The sequence below is a fragment of the Anomaloglossus baeobatrachus genome, chromosome 3, assembly GCF_048569485.1.
Source record: "Anomaloglossus baeobatrachus isolate aAnoBae1 chromosome 3, aAnoBae1.hap1, whole genome shotgun sequence".
In the NCBI taxonomy this organism is placed as follows: domain Eukaryota; kingdom Metazoa; phylum Chordata; class Amphibia; order Anura; family Aromobatidae; genus Anomaloglossus; species Anomaloglossus baeobatrachus.
The window spans coordinates 237,281,633-237,295,931 of NC_134355.1; the positions used below are offsets into that span (position 1 = coordinate 237,281,633).

The following is a 14,299-nucleotide window of genomic DNA, read 5'->3' on the forward strand; positions in this document are numbered from 1 at the left end:
AGTTGGCTTCAGTTTATCAGCAATGACCAGAACTATAAGCTGCTTCTTTTAATAATCCATATTAAAAGTAATTTGAAAAAAACACACACAAAAAACCCCCCCAGAATTGCTCATTCATTCCACCTCTGAATAAATGCTCAAAGTCCTCTCCGACTGACAGCTCCTTTTTTTGAAGCCTCAGGATAGAGACTGTCAGTAAAGTACAGTAACCTATGGTGGCACTTGACAGGGAATAGAGCTGGAGTGGCCAATTCTTAAAAAATACCGCTTTACGTCATTTCCTTCAAATATTGATTTCTGAATAATGGAGGAAGGAACTGGCCATATAAAAGGTATTGCTGGACTCGTGAAATCATGCTGACAGATTCCCTTTAAAAGGAACCAACCGGAAGGTTTTTGCCTTATAAATTAGAGGATGCGCCATAATGGCACTAGGATGCTGATGAAAATTGAAAAATTATAGCTTTAGTTGAGAAATCCGAGGTTTTATTGCAGAGCAATCTTTATCCAAACTTTCCAAAATGATGTAATTTGTGCACAGGCTTGAGCATCAAGTATGGCTTTCTGGGTTGGGTCCTCTTTGATCATTCCTCCTCCTGCCTTGTGCTTTACTATTGTAACGTTCTCTTCAATAACATGGCACCAAAATCTGTGCGTGCACGTACCGCGTGCTCTGGCTCCATTTTACTGGAGACACTGGAGATGACTGACTGACTGGTGGCTCATGCGCTAATGAAAAAAAAAATTAAATCTGTGCATGTGTGGCACCCCTGAGGGTTCAGTCTCCACAGAGTATTGCACCCAACATTGGGTGTAATGCTAAACCCGGTTTCTGAGGAAGTCTGTCTCGGTTTCACCACATTACACACTCAAATACACACCAGGTTGCTCTGTTCCCACTGGGGACTGGACTAGGGTCGGGTAATAAAGGGGTCGCCGACAGAGTGGCATTTATAGGATGCCCTCAACAGGGGCCCCAGTTTCACTAGCTTAGGACCTGGGAGGGGGAAGATTCAGCCAGTAGGGGGAGTCAGACGCCAACACAACAGTTAAGTGAAGTCTCCAGCAGGAGAGCAGCGGAGCAGACATGCCTTACAGGTGCTCCGGTAGAAGGAGGAGAAGGTCACAACGGTTGCCGCTGGGAGAGTGATCTCTGCTCCCCAAGGAACCGACGCCACGCAGGGTGGCATGACCCTAGGGAAGATCATACTTCACGTTTGTTTTCCAGAATCTGCCTGGATGGTAAAAGTTTCAAGCTTCCCTGACCACACAGTGCTCAACAGCACAGTGCCATATAGGATCCGGGGTCTCGCTTCAAGCCAAGCCCCACATCGGGATCGCGGCACCTGCAGATAGGGCCAAGAGTACATCTCGTGAAACCCAGGGTCTTCTCGTAGCTTCAAGCTTGGGTATCACAGACAGGAGTTACAAGGAGAAACCCACCGAACACCAAACCGGACTCATCTTTAAAGGGATTCGGGTTCAACAGAGCCCATCATAGCAAGGGACCGGTATTACCTGGGTAATCGTACAGAAGTGAGTAAACAACCTGGAACCGCAGCTATAGATTCTGACTCTTTATTTGCCGTACTGCCGCCGCCATTACTACTCCCCTCATCATCCTCTCCGGGGCCCGCTCTACCTGTGGAGAGCGATACCATCCCTGGCTGCTACTACCATCTGCCCCGGAGGACAGCGACAGCAGCGGGAGCCGATTCCCTGACCGCATACCACAGGTGGCGTCACGACGAACATATCACCACTACCCCCATCATCCCTTCCCCAGCCATCTACTGTATGCCTCGGGGCAATTGAGCCGGGCTAGGCCGCCCGTGACCACGACAATCAACAGCCCGGTGACGAGTAGGTTAAATGCACCTGCCCCGTGGGGCGCTACACATGCGCCACCACTGCTCATATTCGACTCCACAATGTCTTCAATAAAATTGGTGCCGGAAATCTGGGTACACGCGTAGGCTAATTCCAGCGCCATTTTATTGAACACAGCATCACAATAGCAGTGCACACGTACTGCCATCAGTGATATTGGCAGCGGCACAAAATTTAAATAAAGAAAAGGAAGTAAGGAAGGATGAGGAATCATTACAGAGAATCCGACACACAAAGTCCCTCTTCGATGCCCAAGCCTGTGCACAAATTGCGTGATTTTTGAAATTTGGACAAAGATTGCCCTGCTCTAAAGCCTCGGATTTCTCAACTAAACATATGTGACGCCCCTGGACTATCAGGTCGTCACAGGGTATTGCACAATCTGCCCTTCCGTGCAGTATCCAGCTCCTTCTTGGTTATGGGTCCCCAACTACATGGTGTTGCCTACATCAGCTAATTAAAATCCTAGGTACGCTCTGCACCACACCCACCAGACACACCAGTGGACGGCCTGAGTGGAATAGGGTCGCCCACTTGGGGCGTTGGTTAGGGGAGGTCAGGAGTTTCAGGAGTGTCAGTCTGAGGAAGGAGTTTGGAAGTGAAGGAGAGAGGAGGTCAGAAGCCGGGCTCCTAGGAAGCCATCTAGGTAGCAAACTGTGGTCTGGGCCTAGAGGGGCTGGACCTCCGGTCACAGGGGATCGTGGCAAGGGGCACGGAACTGTCGAGGAGGACAGCCGACGGCCTTGCATCATCACTGGGCTGGGACCAGGGCACGACCTGGTACAAGAACGGAGCTTTCAAGATCCGCTCTCCACCCGCTCCAAAATCGGGGTACTAGAGCAAGGAGGGGGATAGGACTTTCCACTCAAAACGGTCCAGAAAATCCCAAGCGTGAACCCTGAGAGCAAGCTCCCACACTTAGCCATATTGGGGAGAGGGACCCGGCAAGTTACATACTACCGGGACCAACAGAGAAGTAAACATAGTGCCAGGAGGAAGGTCAAGGATCACCAGGCAGCACCATTGGGGACGGGACCTGAACTAGCTCCCCTCAGCGGCAGCGGTATACAGAACTTTGGTTTAACCAGTTGTCGGTGTCAGCTTAATGGACTGAGTGAGTACGAAAGTGACCCCTTCGCTCCACACGGCACTCCCCAACCACCATCACCGAGTCCCGGGGCATTCCCCCTACCTGTGGAGAGTTCTAACACCTAGCTGTCCTACTCCATCGCCCCCGGGGACTCCCAACTGCAGCGGTGGTACTCGACCTTACCACACACCATGGGTGGCATGACGAACTCTAAACACAATCCCCTGTAAATATCCCCTTCATTTGCGTGGCCGCATGAGTCCCAGGTCCGGACACCCCTTGAGCCACCGTGGGTCCGGATCCGAGCAGCCCGGCTGCTGGCACGGGGGCGGCACACATACACCGTGTGCAGAATTATTAGGCAAGTTGTATTTTAGAGGATTTTTTTATTATTGATCAACAACTATATTGTCAATCAATCCAAAAGACTCATAAATATCAAAGCTTAATATTTTTGGAAGTTGGAGTGTTTTTTTATAGATTTGGCTATCTTAGGAGGATATCTGTTTGTGCAGGTAACTATTACTGTGCAGACTTATTAGGCAACTTAATAAAAACCGAATATATTCCCATCTCACTTGTTTATTTTTACCAGGTAAACCAATATAACTGCACAAAATTTAGAAATAAACATTTCTGACATGCAAAAAACAAAACCCAAAAAATTAGTAACCAATATAGCCACCTTTCTTTATGATGACACTCAACAGCCTACCATCCATAGATTCTGTCAGTTGCTTGATCTGTTTACGATCAACATTGAGTGCAGCAGCCACCATAGCCTCCCAGACACTGTTCCGAGAGGTGTACTGTTTCCCCCCCCCCTGTAGATCTTACATTTTATGAGGGACCACAGGATTCTCTATGGGGTTCAGATCAGGTGAACAAGGGGGCCATGTAATTAATTTTTCATCTTTTAGACCTTTACTGGCCAGCCACGCTGTGGAGTAGTTGGATGCATGTGATGGAGCATTGTCTTGCATGAAAATCATGTTTTTCTTTAACGATACCGACTTCTTCCTGTACTACTGCATGAAAAGGTGTCTTCCAGAAACTGGCAGTAGGTCTGGGAGTTGAGCTTCACTCCATCCTCAACCCGAAAAGGTCCCACAAGTTCATCTTTGATGATACCAGCCCATACCAGTACCCCGCCTCCACCTTGGTGGTGTCTGAGTCAGAGTGAAGCTCGCTGCTTTTTACTTATCTAGCCTCTGGCCCATCAAGAGTCACTCTCATTTCATCAGTACATAAAACCTTTGAAAAATCAGTCTTAAGAAATTTCTTGGCCCAGTCTTGACGTTTTATCTTATGTTTCTTGTTCAAAGGTGGTCGTTTTTCAACCTTCCTTACCTTGGCCATGTCCCGGAGTATGGCACACCTTGTGCTTTTTGATATTCCAGTAACATTGCAGCTCTGAAATATGGACAAACTGGTGGCAAATGGTATCTTGGCAGCCTCACGCTTGATTTTCCTCAATTCATGGGCAGTTATTTTGCGCCTTTTTTGGCCAACACGCTTCTTGCGACCCTGTTGGCTATTTGCCATAAAACGCTTGATTGTTCGGTGATCACGCTTCAAAAGTTTGGCAATTTCAAGACTGCTGCATCCCTCTGCAAGACATCTCACAATTTTGGACTTTTCAGAATCTGTCACATCTCTCTTCTGACCCTTTTTACCTAAAGGTCCAGTCACACTAAGCAACTTACCAGCGATCCCAACAACGATAGGGATCGCTGGTAAGTTGCTAGGAGGTTGCTGGTGAGATGTCACACTAAGCGACGCTCCAGCGATCCCACCAGCAACCTGACCTGGCAGGGATCGCTGGAGCGTGGCTACACGAGTTGCTGGTGAGCTCACCAGCAACCAGTGACCAGCCCCCAGCGCCGCGTGGAAGATGCTGCGCTTGGTAACTAAGGTAAATATCGGGTAACCAACCCGATATTTACCTTGGTTACCAGCGCACGCAGCTACACGTGCAGAGAGCAGGGAGCAGCGCACACTGAGCGCTGGCTCCCTGCTCTCCTAGTTACAGCACACATCGGGTTAATTACCCGATGTGTGCTGCAGCTAAATGTGCACAGAGCAGGGAGCAGCGCACAATGCTTAGTGCTGGCTCCTTGCTCTCCTAGTTACAGCACACATCGGGTTAATTACCCGATGTGTGCTGCAGCTAAATGTGCACAGAGCAGGAGCCGGCACTGACAGTGAGAGGGGAGGAGGCTGGTAACGAAGGTAAATATCGGGTAACCAAGGACAGGGCTTCTTGGTTACCCGATGTTTACATTGGTTACCAGCCTCCGCAGAAGCCGGCTCCTGCTGCCTGCACATTTAGTTGTTGCTGTCTCGCTGTCACACACAGCGATCTGTGCTTCACAGCGGGACAGCAACAACTAAAAAATGGCCCAGGACATTCAGCAACAACCAACGACCTCACAGCAGGGGCCAGGTTGTTGCTGGATGTCACACACAGGAACATCGCTAGCAACGTCACAAAAGTTGTTCGTTAGCAGCGATGTTGCTAGCGATGTTGCTTAGTGTGACGGGGCCTTAAGGAAGGAAGTTGCTTAATAATTAAGTACACCTTATATAGGGTGTTGATGTCATTACACGACACCCCTCCTCATTACAGAGATGCACATCACCTGATTTACTTAATTGGTATTTGGCTCTCAAGCTTATACAGCTTGGAGTAGAACAAACGTATCAAAGTATCATGTGATCAAAATGCTCATTTGCCTAATAATTCTGCACACAGTGTATAATTTTAATCAGCATGCTACCGCCTTTATGGCACTGCCTCTAGTTTATAGTACAAAATCCTAGTGGTTGGTTTCCTTTCAACCCCTTCACAACTTTGGATGTATCTGTACATCCAAAGGCAGTGTCTGTCCCTTTTATATTGTGGTCTCTCACAGCTACCCTGCATTTTTCCCCTCACATGTTATTTGATCTGATCATTCAACATGAGCAGCTAACAGACACGGGTGGATCTCCAATCCACCATCATCTGTTAACTAGTTAGATCATGCTGTCAAACTCTGACAGTGAGATCTAATATGTACTGACAAGGATAACACTGTTCCCTGCCGGCGGCTCCATGATTCGATCACTGGGTGCCTATGGGTTGTCATAGCTTGAAAGGTTAAGGCTCTGCTCACTGTGTATAGGTGCTCAAGAGGAAAAAGAAATATAACAGAGTAGCCCTGGCACTCAAAAGTGATATGCAGATAAATGTTGTAATACCAATAAATGTATTTATTATTTTTCTGCAAATCAAAATACCCAGCTGCCTTAAAACCAACGTTTTGACTCGGTCTTCTTCTGAGGATGGCCATGTGGATATCTGGTGCAGAGTTGAGTAAAATAGGTGAGAAAGACGCCTGTATGGAAGACAGCCCAGGAGCAGGGGACACAGTCCGTGTGGAAAAAGGCATTGGCACCTATTTCACTGAACTCTGCACCAGATTTCCCCATGGCCAACCTCAGAAGAAGACTGGGTCGAAGTGTTAGTTTTAAGGCAGCTGGGTATTCTGTTTTTGCAGAAAAAAGAATAGATGTAGATGAGTTGTCATGACATCCGAGAGTGAGCTTATGACCCCCTGTCCCTGTCGTGATTAAGTTTCTGTGAAGGCAGAGCACCAACATTCACAGGAGATCAGCATTTCTGCTGTTCATAGGGATGCCAAAGCATTGCTCTGTACAGCAGAAGTGATCGGACACTGCAGGCTTCAAGTCCCCTAAGGGAACAAATCAATAAAAAATGTAAAAGAAAAAAAAGTTCAATTCACCCTCCTTTTGCCTCTTCAAAATTACGGTTTAAAAAAAAAATAAAAAACACCTTACTTTTTGCCTTTTAAAAAAAATAATTAAATACACATTTGGTATCAGCGCGTTCGGAAATGCTTTATCTATCAAAATATAAAATATATTAAACTGATCGGTAAACAGCGTAGCGAGAAACAAATCAAAACACCAACATTAGTTTTTTGGTCGCCGCAACATTGCAATAACAAGCAATCAAAACCTCACTTCTACCAAAAAATAGTATAATTTAAAAATGTCAGCTTAAGACACAAAAAAGTCAGTGAGCCCCAGATCTCAAAAAATGAGAACGCTACAGGTCTCTGAAAATAGCGACAAAGATGCAATTCTTTTTTTTTTCCCCCACTACTTAGAAAACATAAATTCCTTTTACCTTTATCGATCTGCGAATTTGTACTGACCTGGGGAATGCTAATGCCAGGTCAGTTTTACCATATAGTGAACATGGTAAATAAAGCCAAGAAACAATCATGGAATTGCACTTTTTTTCCCCCATTTTCCAGTACACTGTGTCAGAATGAATGGAGTCATTCAGGGGTACGACTTGTCCTGCAAAAAACAAGCCCTCATATGGCTATATTGGTGGAAAAATAAAAGTTATGGCTCTTGAAAGAAGGGGATGAAAAAACGGAAAATCGCAAGGTCGTGAAAGGGTTAATATTTGCTCCACTCTACTCTGCATTTGTCAGGAAAGTCCTCATGTTTTTTGTGTTTTGTCTGCCTCAATCTGACATAAGCTTTTTTTCTTTTGCAGAACATATTTTGATAACATAGTTGCAATAGATTCTTTACTTGAACACATAATGGTAAGTAATTATATTGTAGAGTGCTGCAGTAAACATGTGATTTCTATATACTACTCTTTAGATCATTCTTATGAATTGATTTAATACCAAATTATTAATTTGGCAACAAGGATTTGTGAGAGGACTTTGATGTCGATAGTCCCATTAGCTACAATATGCTGTATTTACCATCTCACTAACATGGGTCATTGCTGAACTATTAGGCCCTGCGCGCACACTGCGGTGTTTACTGCCGGTTTTCTGCAGTTTTGCTGCAGAAAATGTTCATAACCTTGCTGCAGTCCTTCCCCAGCAAAACCTATGGTAAAAAAAAATGCTGTGCGCACACTGCGTTTTTTTCACCAACAGGTTTTGCTGAGCAATTTACGCTGCAGAAAGAGAGGGATTTTTGTGTACTTACTGTAAAATCTTTCTCTGAGTCTTCATTGGGGGACACAGGACCGTGGGTTGTATGCTGCTGTCACTAGGAGGCTGACACTAAGTAGAGAAAAAAAAGTTAGCTCCTCCCTAGCAGTATACATACCGAGCCGGAGGCGGACTTAAGCCAGTTTAGTGCACAAGCAGTAGGAGGAGTACCAAAACAACCATACGTAAGTCAAGGTAATAACTATAACAAAGTAGCCATGCGACAAGTGGCCCAGGAACATGGACCACTGAAAAAGGCAGGCAATATGTAATAAAACAACCAAGCAAAAAGCAAGCAGGGTGGGTGCTGTGTCCCCCAATGAAGACTCAGAGAAAGAGATTTTATGGTGAGTACACAAAAATCCCTCTTTCTCTGTCGTTTCATTGGGGGACACAGGACCGTGGGATGTCCAAAAGCAGTCCCTGGGTGGGAAGAGGCAAGCACCGCAGATAGGAAGGAAATGGCCTCTCCCGGCGGGCTTGCACAAGATCTGAATGCACTTAACTTGTTACAGGTGTGCTACTGCCGCCTGCAAAACCTTTCTCCCAAGACTGGTATCTGCCGATGCTTGGGTGTGAACATGGTAGAACCTAGCAAAGGTATGCAGACTAGACCAGGTGGTGGCCCTGCAGACCTGGTCAGCTGATGACTGATGCCTAATCACCCAAGAGGCTCCCACTGCACGGGTAGAGTGCGCCTTTACTCCCCGCGGTGGAGGTCAGTCCTTTATCCAATAGGCCTCAGATATGGCGGAATGGATCCATCTAGCAATCGTGGCATTGGACGCCGGCATGCCCCTCTTGGGACCGGATGGAAGGATGAACAGACCGTCCGCTTTACGGAAAGGTGCGGTCCTGGAGACATAAATTCTGAGGGTGCGCACCAGGTCCAAAGTGCGCAAGGCCCTTTCCAGGCTGTGTGACTGTATCACCCTTGTCGAAAAGCCTGCCTGAGCTAGTACCCAGGACTCAATAGCCAGGCCGTCAAATTTAGGACTTATGAGTTCTGGTGGAAGAGAGGGCCCTGCCACAGAAGATTTGGGCGGTTTGGAAGGCGCCACGGGGCGTCTGCGAGGAGCTGAGTGAGTTCCGCAAACCATGTTTGTCTGGGCCACTCTGGAGCCACGATAATAACCGAGACTCCTTCCGCCTTGATCTTCTTGAGAACCTTCGGGATCAGGGGAAGCGGTGGGAAGATGTACGGGAGCCTGAACTGGCTCCACGACTGGGTGAGGACGTCGACCCCTAGCGCCAGGTGGTCGCGACACCGCGTGATGAACTGTGGAACTTGACAGTTTAATCGGGAGGCCATTAGGTCCACATCCGGAGTCCCCCATCTGTCGCAGATCTGGTTGAAGACTTCCCTGTTGAGGGACCATTCACCTGAAGTGAGGCCTTCTCTGCTGAGGAAGTTGGCCGCCCAATTGTCCACAATGGGGATATGTACTGACGAGATCAGGGAGTGCTGAGACTCGGCCCAGTGTAAGATCTTCCAGACCTCTCTCATCGCCATGACACTCCTTGTGCCTCCCTGGTGGTAGTAGATGTATGCCACCGCTGTGGCATTGTCCGATTGGATCCTGACCGGATAACCTTGCAGTAGGTGCTGAAACTGTTGCAAGGCTAGCCGGATGGCTCTGTTCTCCAGGATATTGATAGGAAGACAACTTTCCTGAGGTGTCCATCGGCCTTGTGCTGTGTGATGGTGGAATACCGCACCCCAGCCTTGGAGACTGGCGTCGGTGGTCACTATCCTCCAGTGGAGCGGAAGAAAGGACCTTCCGAACGACAGATTGCGAAGTCTGGTCCACCAACGAAGTGAGTGGTGGGTCTCTGGCGATAGACAGAACTTGCGGTCCAGGGAAAAGGGAGATTTGTCCCACTTCTTCAGCAAGGCCAGCTGGAGAGGCCGGAGATGAAACTGGGCAAAGGGTACTGCCTCTATCGCCGCCACCATCTGACCAAGGACTCGCATACCAAACCGGATGGAGACCGGATGCGGACGGCAGAGAGTACGGAGACCTCGGTAAAGGGAAGAGATCTTCTCTTGTGGGAGGAGTACCCGACCTTGGATGGTATCGAATACCATGCCTAAAAAGGTGATCCGCCGGGTCGGGGTCAGAGAGGACTTCTTCTGATTGATCAGCCACTCCAGCCACAAAAGGGTGTCGATAGTGATCTGAACCCCAAGACGACAGTCCTCGAAGGAAGAGCCCTTAACCAACATGTCGTCCAAGTACGGGATGACCATAACACCTTTGGAGTGTAGGATGGACATGGCAGCCGCCATGACCTTCGTAAACACTCTGGGGGCTGAGGCTCGGAATCCAGCAGAGGTGCTACATTAGAGTCATCGCCAGAGAGGTCGGAAGACTCCCGGGAAGAGCGGTAGTCTGGACCTGGGGATGAGGGTGAAGCCTGGGAGGACGCTGAAGACGAGACCTGGCGGGTCTGCTTGTGAGTAGTAGATGAGGTCCCTGGAACTGGGTTCACCTTCTCCTGAGAAGATTGCGCTAGGCCTGTGGAGGTATGGCCGAGCGTCGGCAAAAGGCGCAGTGCGTGCGCAATGGTCCGAGAAGCCTCAGAGAGGGAATCTATGGACTGAGACAGGGACGTCAACAAGTCGGGATGGGGCGGGACGCAGGGCCCTGCAGAATCGGAGGCTGCAGCGGCAGCATCTGAGGCGTCGGCAGAGGAGTCCTGCGGAGGCTGCGGGTCTGCAGAACAGCCGGAGCATAGCGGGGCGTCCTGGCCTAGGGTGAATTTAGTTTTGCAGGAGGAGGACGCAAAAAACAAGGCAAAGGGGGGGCCTTCTTGGATCTGGCGGACCTAGCGTTAGGTAACGGTGCAATGGTACTATAACTGGAGCTGCTAGGAAGGAGACAGGAGAGTGACCAAGCCGTCACTAAAATAGTGAGGGCTACCTAGTGAGGACTAACTCCGTAGGAGCAGTGCTCACACAGGTTCTGTGTGCTGCCCACCAGTCCAGAGAGAGGGATCCAGGTCACACCGGAGCCAGGAGGAAAACACCAGAACGCTGCAGTCTCAGCAGAATGGGAGGCAGGGTGAAAATGGCGAGTGGACGCTGAAGGAGGATGGAGGAGGGGCTAAGGAGAGCGTGAAAATCACATTCACCACCCACACTTAGAGGCCTGGAGGCTGAGCGATGGGCGGAGTCAGGGGCGGAACGACCAGCAGCCAATAGCGCTGCAGCGGGGGGCGTGGCAGAAACGCAGGGAGACTAGGCTGAGACCGGGGCCTAGATTTTGGAGCTGCTGGAGCGGGAGAAAGTAGACACAAGCGGTGCTACCTGAGATCAGTGGCGCCGCACCAGCGATGTCCGGTGTGCAGGTAGGAAGTTCTCCACGTGTGCCAGTGCGCTCCGCACACCAATGGTAGTGCTGCGCGCCCCAGGGAAGCCGAGGGTGGAGAGGCAGGTAGGTGGATGCCGGGTGGGATGTGACACCCTCTCCAAATGCAGGCAGCGATGCGGGCCCCATCAGAAATCCAGAATGCTGCGGAGGTCCAGTCCCTGTTGCTTGTCCCTGTGCACCCTTTGGGGTAATACCGCAGGGTGGATCAGGGGTGCCCATGAAAGATCTGCCCCACATGCAATCCCAGGAGTGGTACCGCGGGAATGGACGGGGGAGAGGGCCAGACATCTCAAGCCTCTGCAACCCTGGGAAGTGGTACCCACAGGGATGGAGAGGATGAGGAATGAAAATAAACTACACCTGCAGAAATAGAAAAAACAGGAATGAGAGCGATGAGCGTCGCCGAAAAAAAAATAAAAAATACGCAAGGAATCAAGTGGCTGAGGGGGGCCGAAACGGCCCACATCAGCCTCCTACGACACTAAGCAAAAACTGGCTTAAGTCCGCTTCTGGCTTGGGGTGTATACTGCTAGGGAGGAGCTAACTTTTTTTTGTCTACTTAGTGTCAGCCTCCTAGTGACAGCAGCATACAACCCACGGTCCTGTGTCCCCCCAAAGAAACGAAAGAGAAAAGAATGTGCGTGTCACTTCTTTACCACAGGTACCTGCGGTATTTTACCCCATTGACTGTAATGTAATCATGCAATACCGCAGGGAATAATACAGGTAGCAAATTATGTGCATTTCATTACGTTTTCCCACGTTATTCCTGCGGTATTTCGTGTTTTTCGGGACATAGTGATCATCACTACCCTGCGTTTTGCAAGGTGTCACTAGGAGAGGAAGAGGAAATTGAGCAGAGTAAATACACACAAATCACACTCGGACACATACATATATAATGCACAGACGCATAGAAATCAGCAACGTACCGTTCCATCGTTCCACAACCCAAAAATATTTACTGTATTTATACAAACTTATTACAGTAATACAAAATAAAGTACTGTATTCATATAAAATTATTACAGTGCACTAATACAAAATACTGTACAGTAAAAAACACATCAAATTAAATTGCACTTTAGCTTACAATAAAACTGGTGTGCGGGAGGTACAGTATAAGCAATGTGCTATACTGGTTAGCAGAGAGTACATTACTGTATCCACAAATACAAATTAATAGACATGCTATATAGTATATACTTTCTGTACATATGTACTGTATAGCATTGTACAGTAAAGTTACCTCCAGAGCGGGTCAGAACACAGTGAAAGGACGGAACCGGAAGTGTAACGTTGAATATTTCCTCTTCTTGCAAATCATTGCTCTGAAACCAAGTTACAAATTTGTAAAAAGCTTTGCTTGTCTTGCAAAACACTCTCAAACCAAGTTACTCTTAATCCGAGGTTCCACTGTATTTTGAAATTAATCAGTTCAGAGGCGGGCAACTAGATTTACAAGGGATGGAAGGCCTCCAATGATGAGAGGCTGGAAAGTTGGGCTCATTTAGCTTAGGAAAAAAGGACTTCTGAGAAGTCTGTTATATGTATAAATACATGTGTGGAAGGAATAAGTCATGGGCCAGTCCCTTGTAATGACCAAAGACCATACTAAGGAACCAGGGGGCACTCCGTGCAGGTAGAAGAAATGCAATTCTGGCAGCTAGATAGCCATGCAATACCCTACCACAAGAGGTAGTAATGGCAGTAATCTTAACCATTTCCTAAAGGGCTGGATGCTTTCTCCCAACAAATGGCATTGTGGGTTATAAACAATCTAATGCTATAAAATGTGATGGAGAAAGGTTGAACTTGATGTACCAAAGTCTTTTTATTCTTTCAACCTAAATAACGATGTAAGGACCTTCCTGACTAAATCCTGTTCCGAATTTCTATAATCCCTACAAGAGTTATATCCTTGTGTTTTTCTTACAGATATATGCAAAGAACCTGGTGAATGCAGATCGCTGTGCACTCTTTCAGGTAGACCACAAAAACAAAGAGTTGTATTCTGATCTTTTTGACATTGGTGAAGAGGACGAAGGAAAGACAGTTTTCAAGAAGACCAAAGAAATCAGGTGAAGGAACAAATTTGGCATAAATGTTGAATGTACATTGGTTTGTTGAGTTGTAGTCCTCTCTTCTCTTGTTAAACAGGTTTTGTTTCCTCCTCTCTTTGCTACATACAGATTTTCTATTGAAAAAGGTATAGCTGGTCAGGTTGCCAGGACTGGTGAAGTTCTGAACATTCCTGATGCCTATGCAGATCCACGCTTTAATAGGTAATACAAATATATTCAATGTAATTTATTTTATTAATGTAAGTTATTCCTACAATCCTACAGTGCATTAACCCTCTCATGACCATGTACAGTGCCTTGCGAAAGTATTCGGCCCCTTTTTAATTTTTCAACCTTTTCCCACATTTCAGGCTTCAAACATAAAGATAAAAATGTTTAATGTTATTGTGAAGAATCAACAAGTGGGACACAATTGTGAAGTTAAACAAAATATATTGCTTATTTTAAACTTTTATAAAAAATAAACTGAAAAGTGGGGCGCGCAATATTATTTGGCTCCTTTAAGTTAATACTTTGTAGCTCCACCTTTTGCTGCGATTACAGCTGCAAGTCACTTGGGGTATGTCTCTATCAGTTTTACACATCGAGAGACTGAAATTCTTGCCCATTCTTCCTTTGCAAACAGCTCGAGCTCAGTGAGGTTGGATGGAGAGCGTTTGTGAAAAGCAGTTTTCAGCTCTTTCCACAGATTCTCGATTGGATTCAGGTCTGGACTTTGACTTGGCCATTCTAACACCTGGATACGTTTATTTGTGAACCATTCCATTGTAGATTTTGCTTTATGTTTGGGATCATTGTCTTGTTGGAAGATAAATCTCCATCCCAGTC

The 14,299-nt window shown here is 47.3% G+C and overlaps 1 protein-coding gene across 10 annotated transcripts in view; it reads left to right on the forward strand.

Annotated features, from left to right (window-relative positions):
• The window catches only part of PDE10A (phosphodiesterase 10A), a 699,109-nt gene that overhangs the window by 416,212 nt on the left and 268,598 nt on the right, over nucleotides 1–14,299 (forward strand). For all 10 annotated transcript variants that reach the window (XM_075339766.1, XM_075339763.1, XM_075339773.1 and 7 more), the window contains 3 exons: nucleotides 7,557–7,608; nucleotides 13,326–13,468; nucleotides 13,580–13,672. In XM_075339766.1, coding sequence (XP_075195881.1) covers nucleotides 7,557–7,608; nucleotides 13,326–13,468; nucleotides 13,580–13,672 — 288 coding nt within the window. The remainder of the gene's footprint in view (nucleotides 1–7,556; nucleotides 7,609–13,325; nucleotides 13,469–13,579; nucleotides 13,673–14,299) is intronic.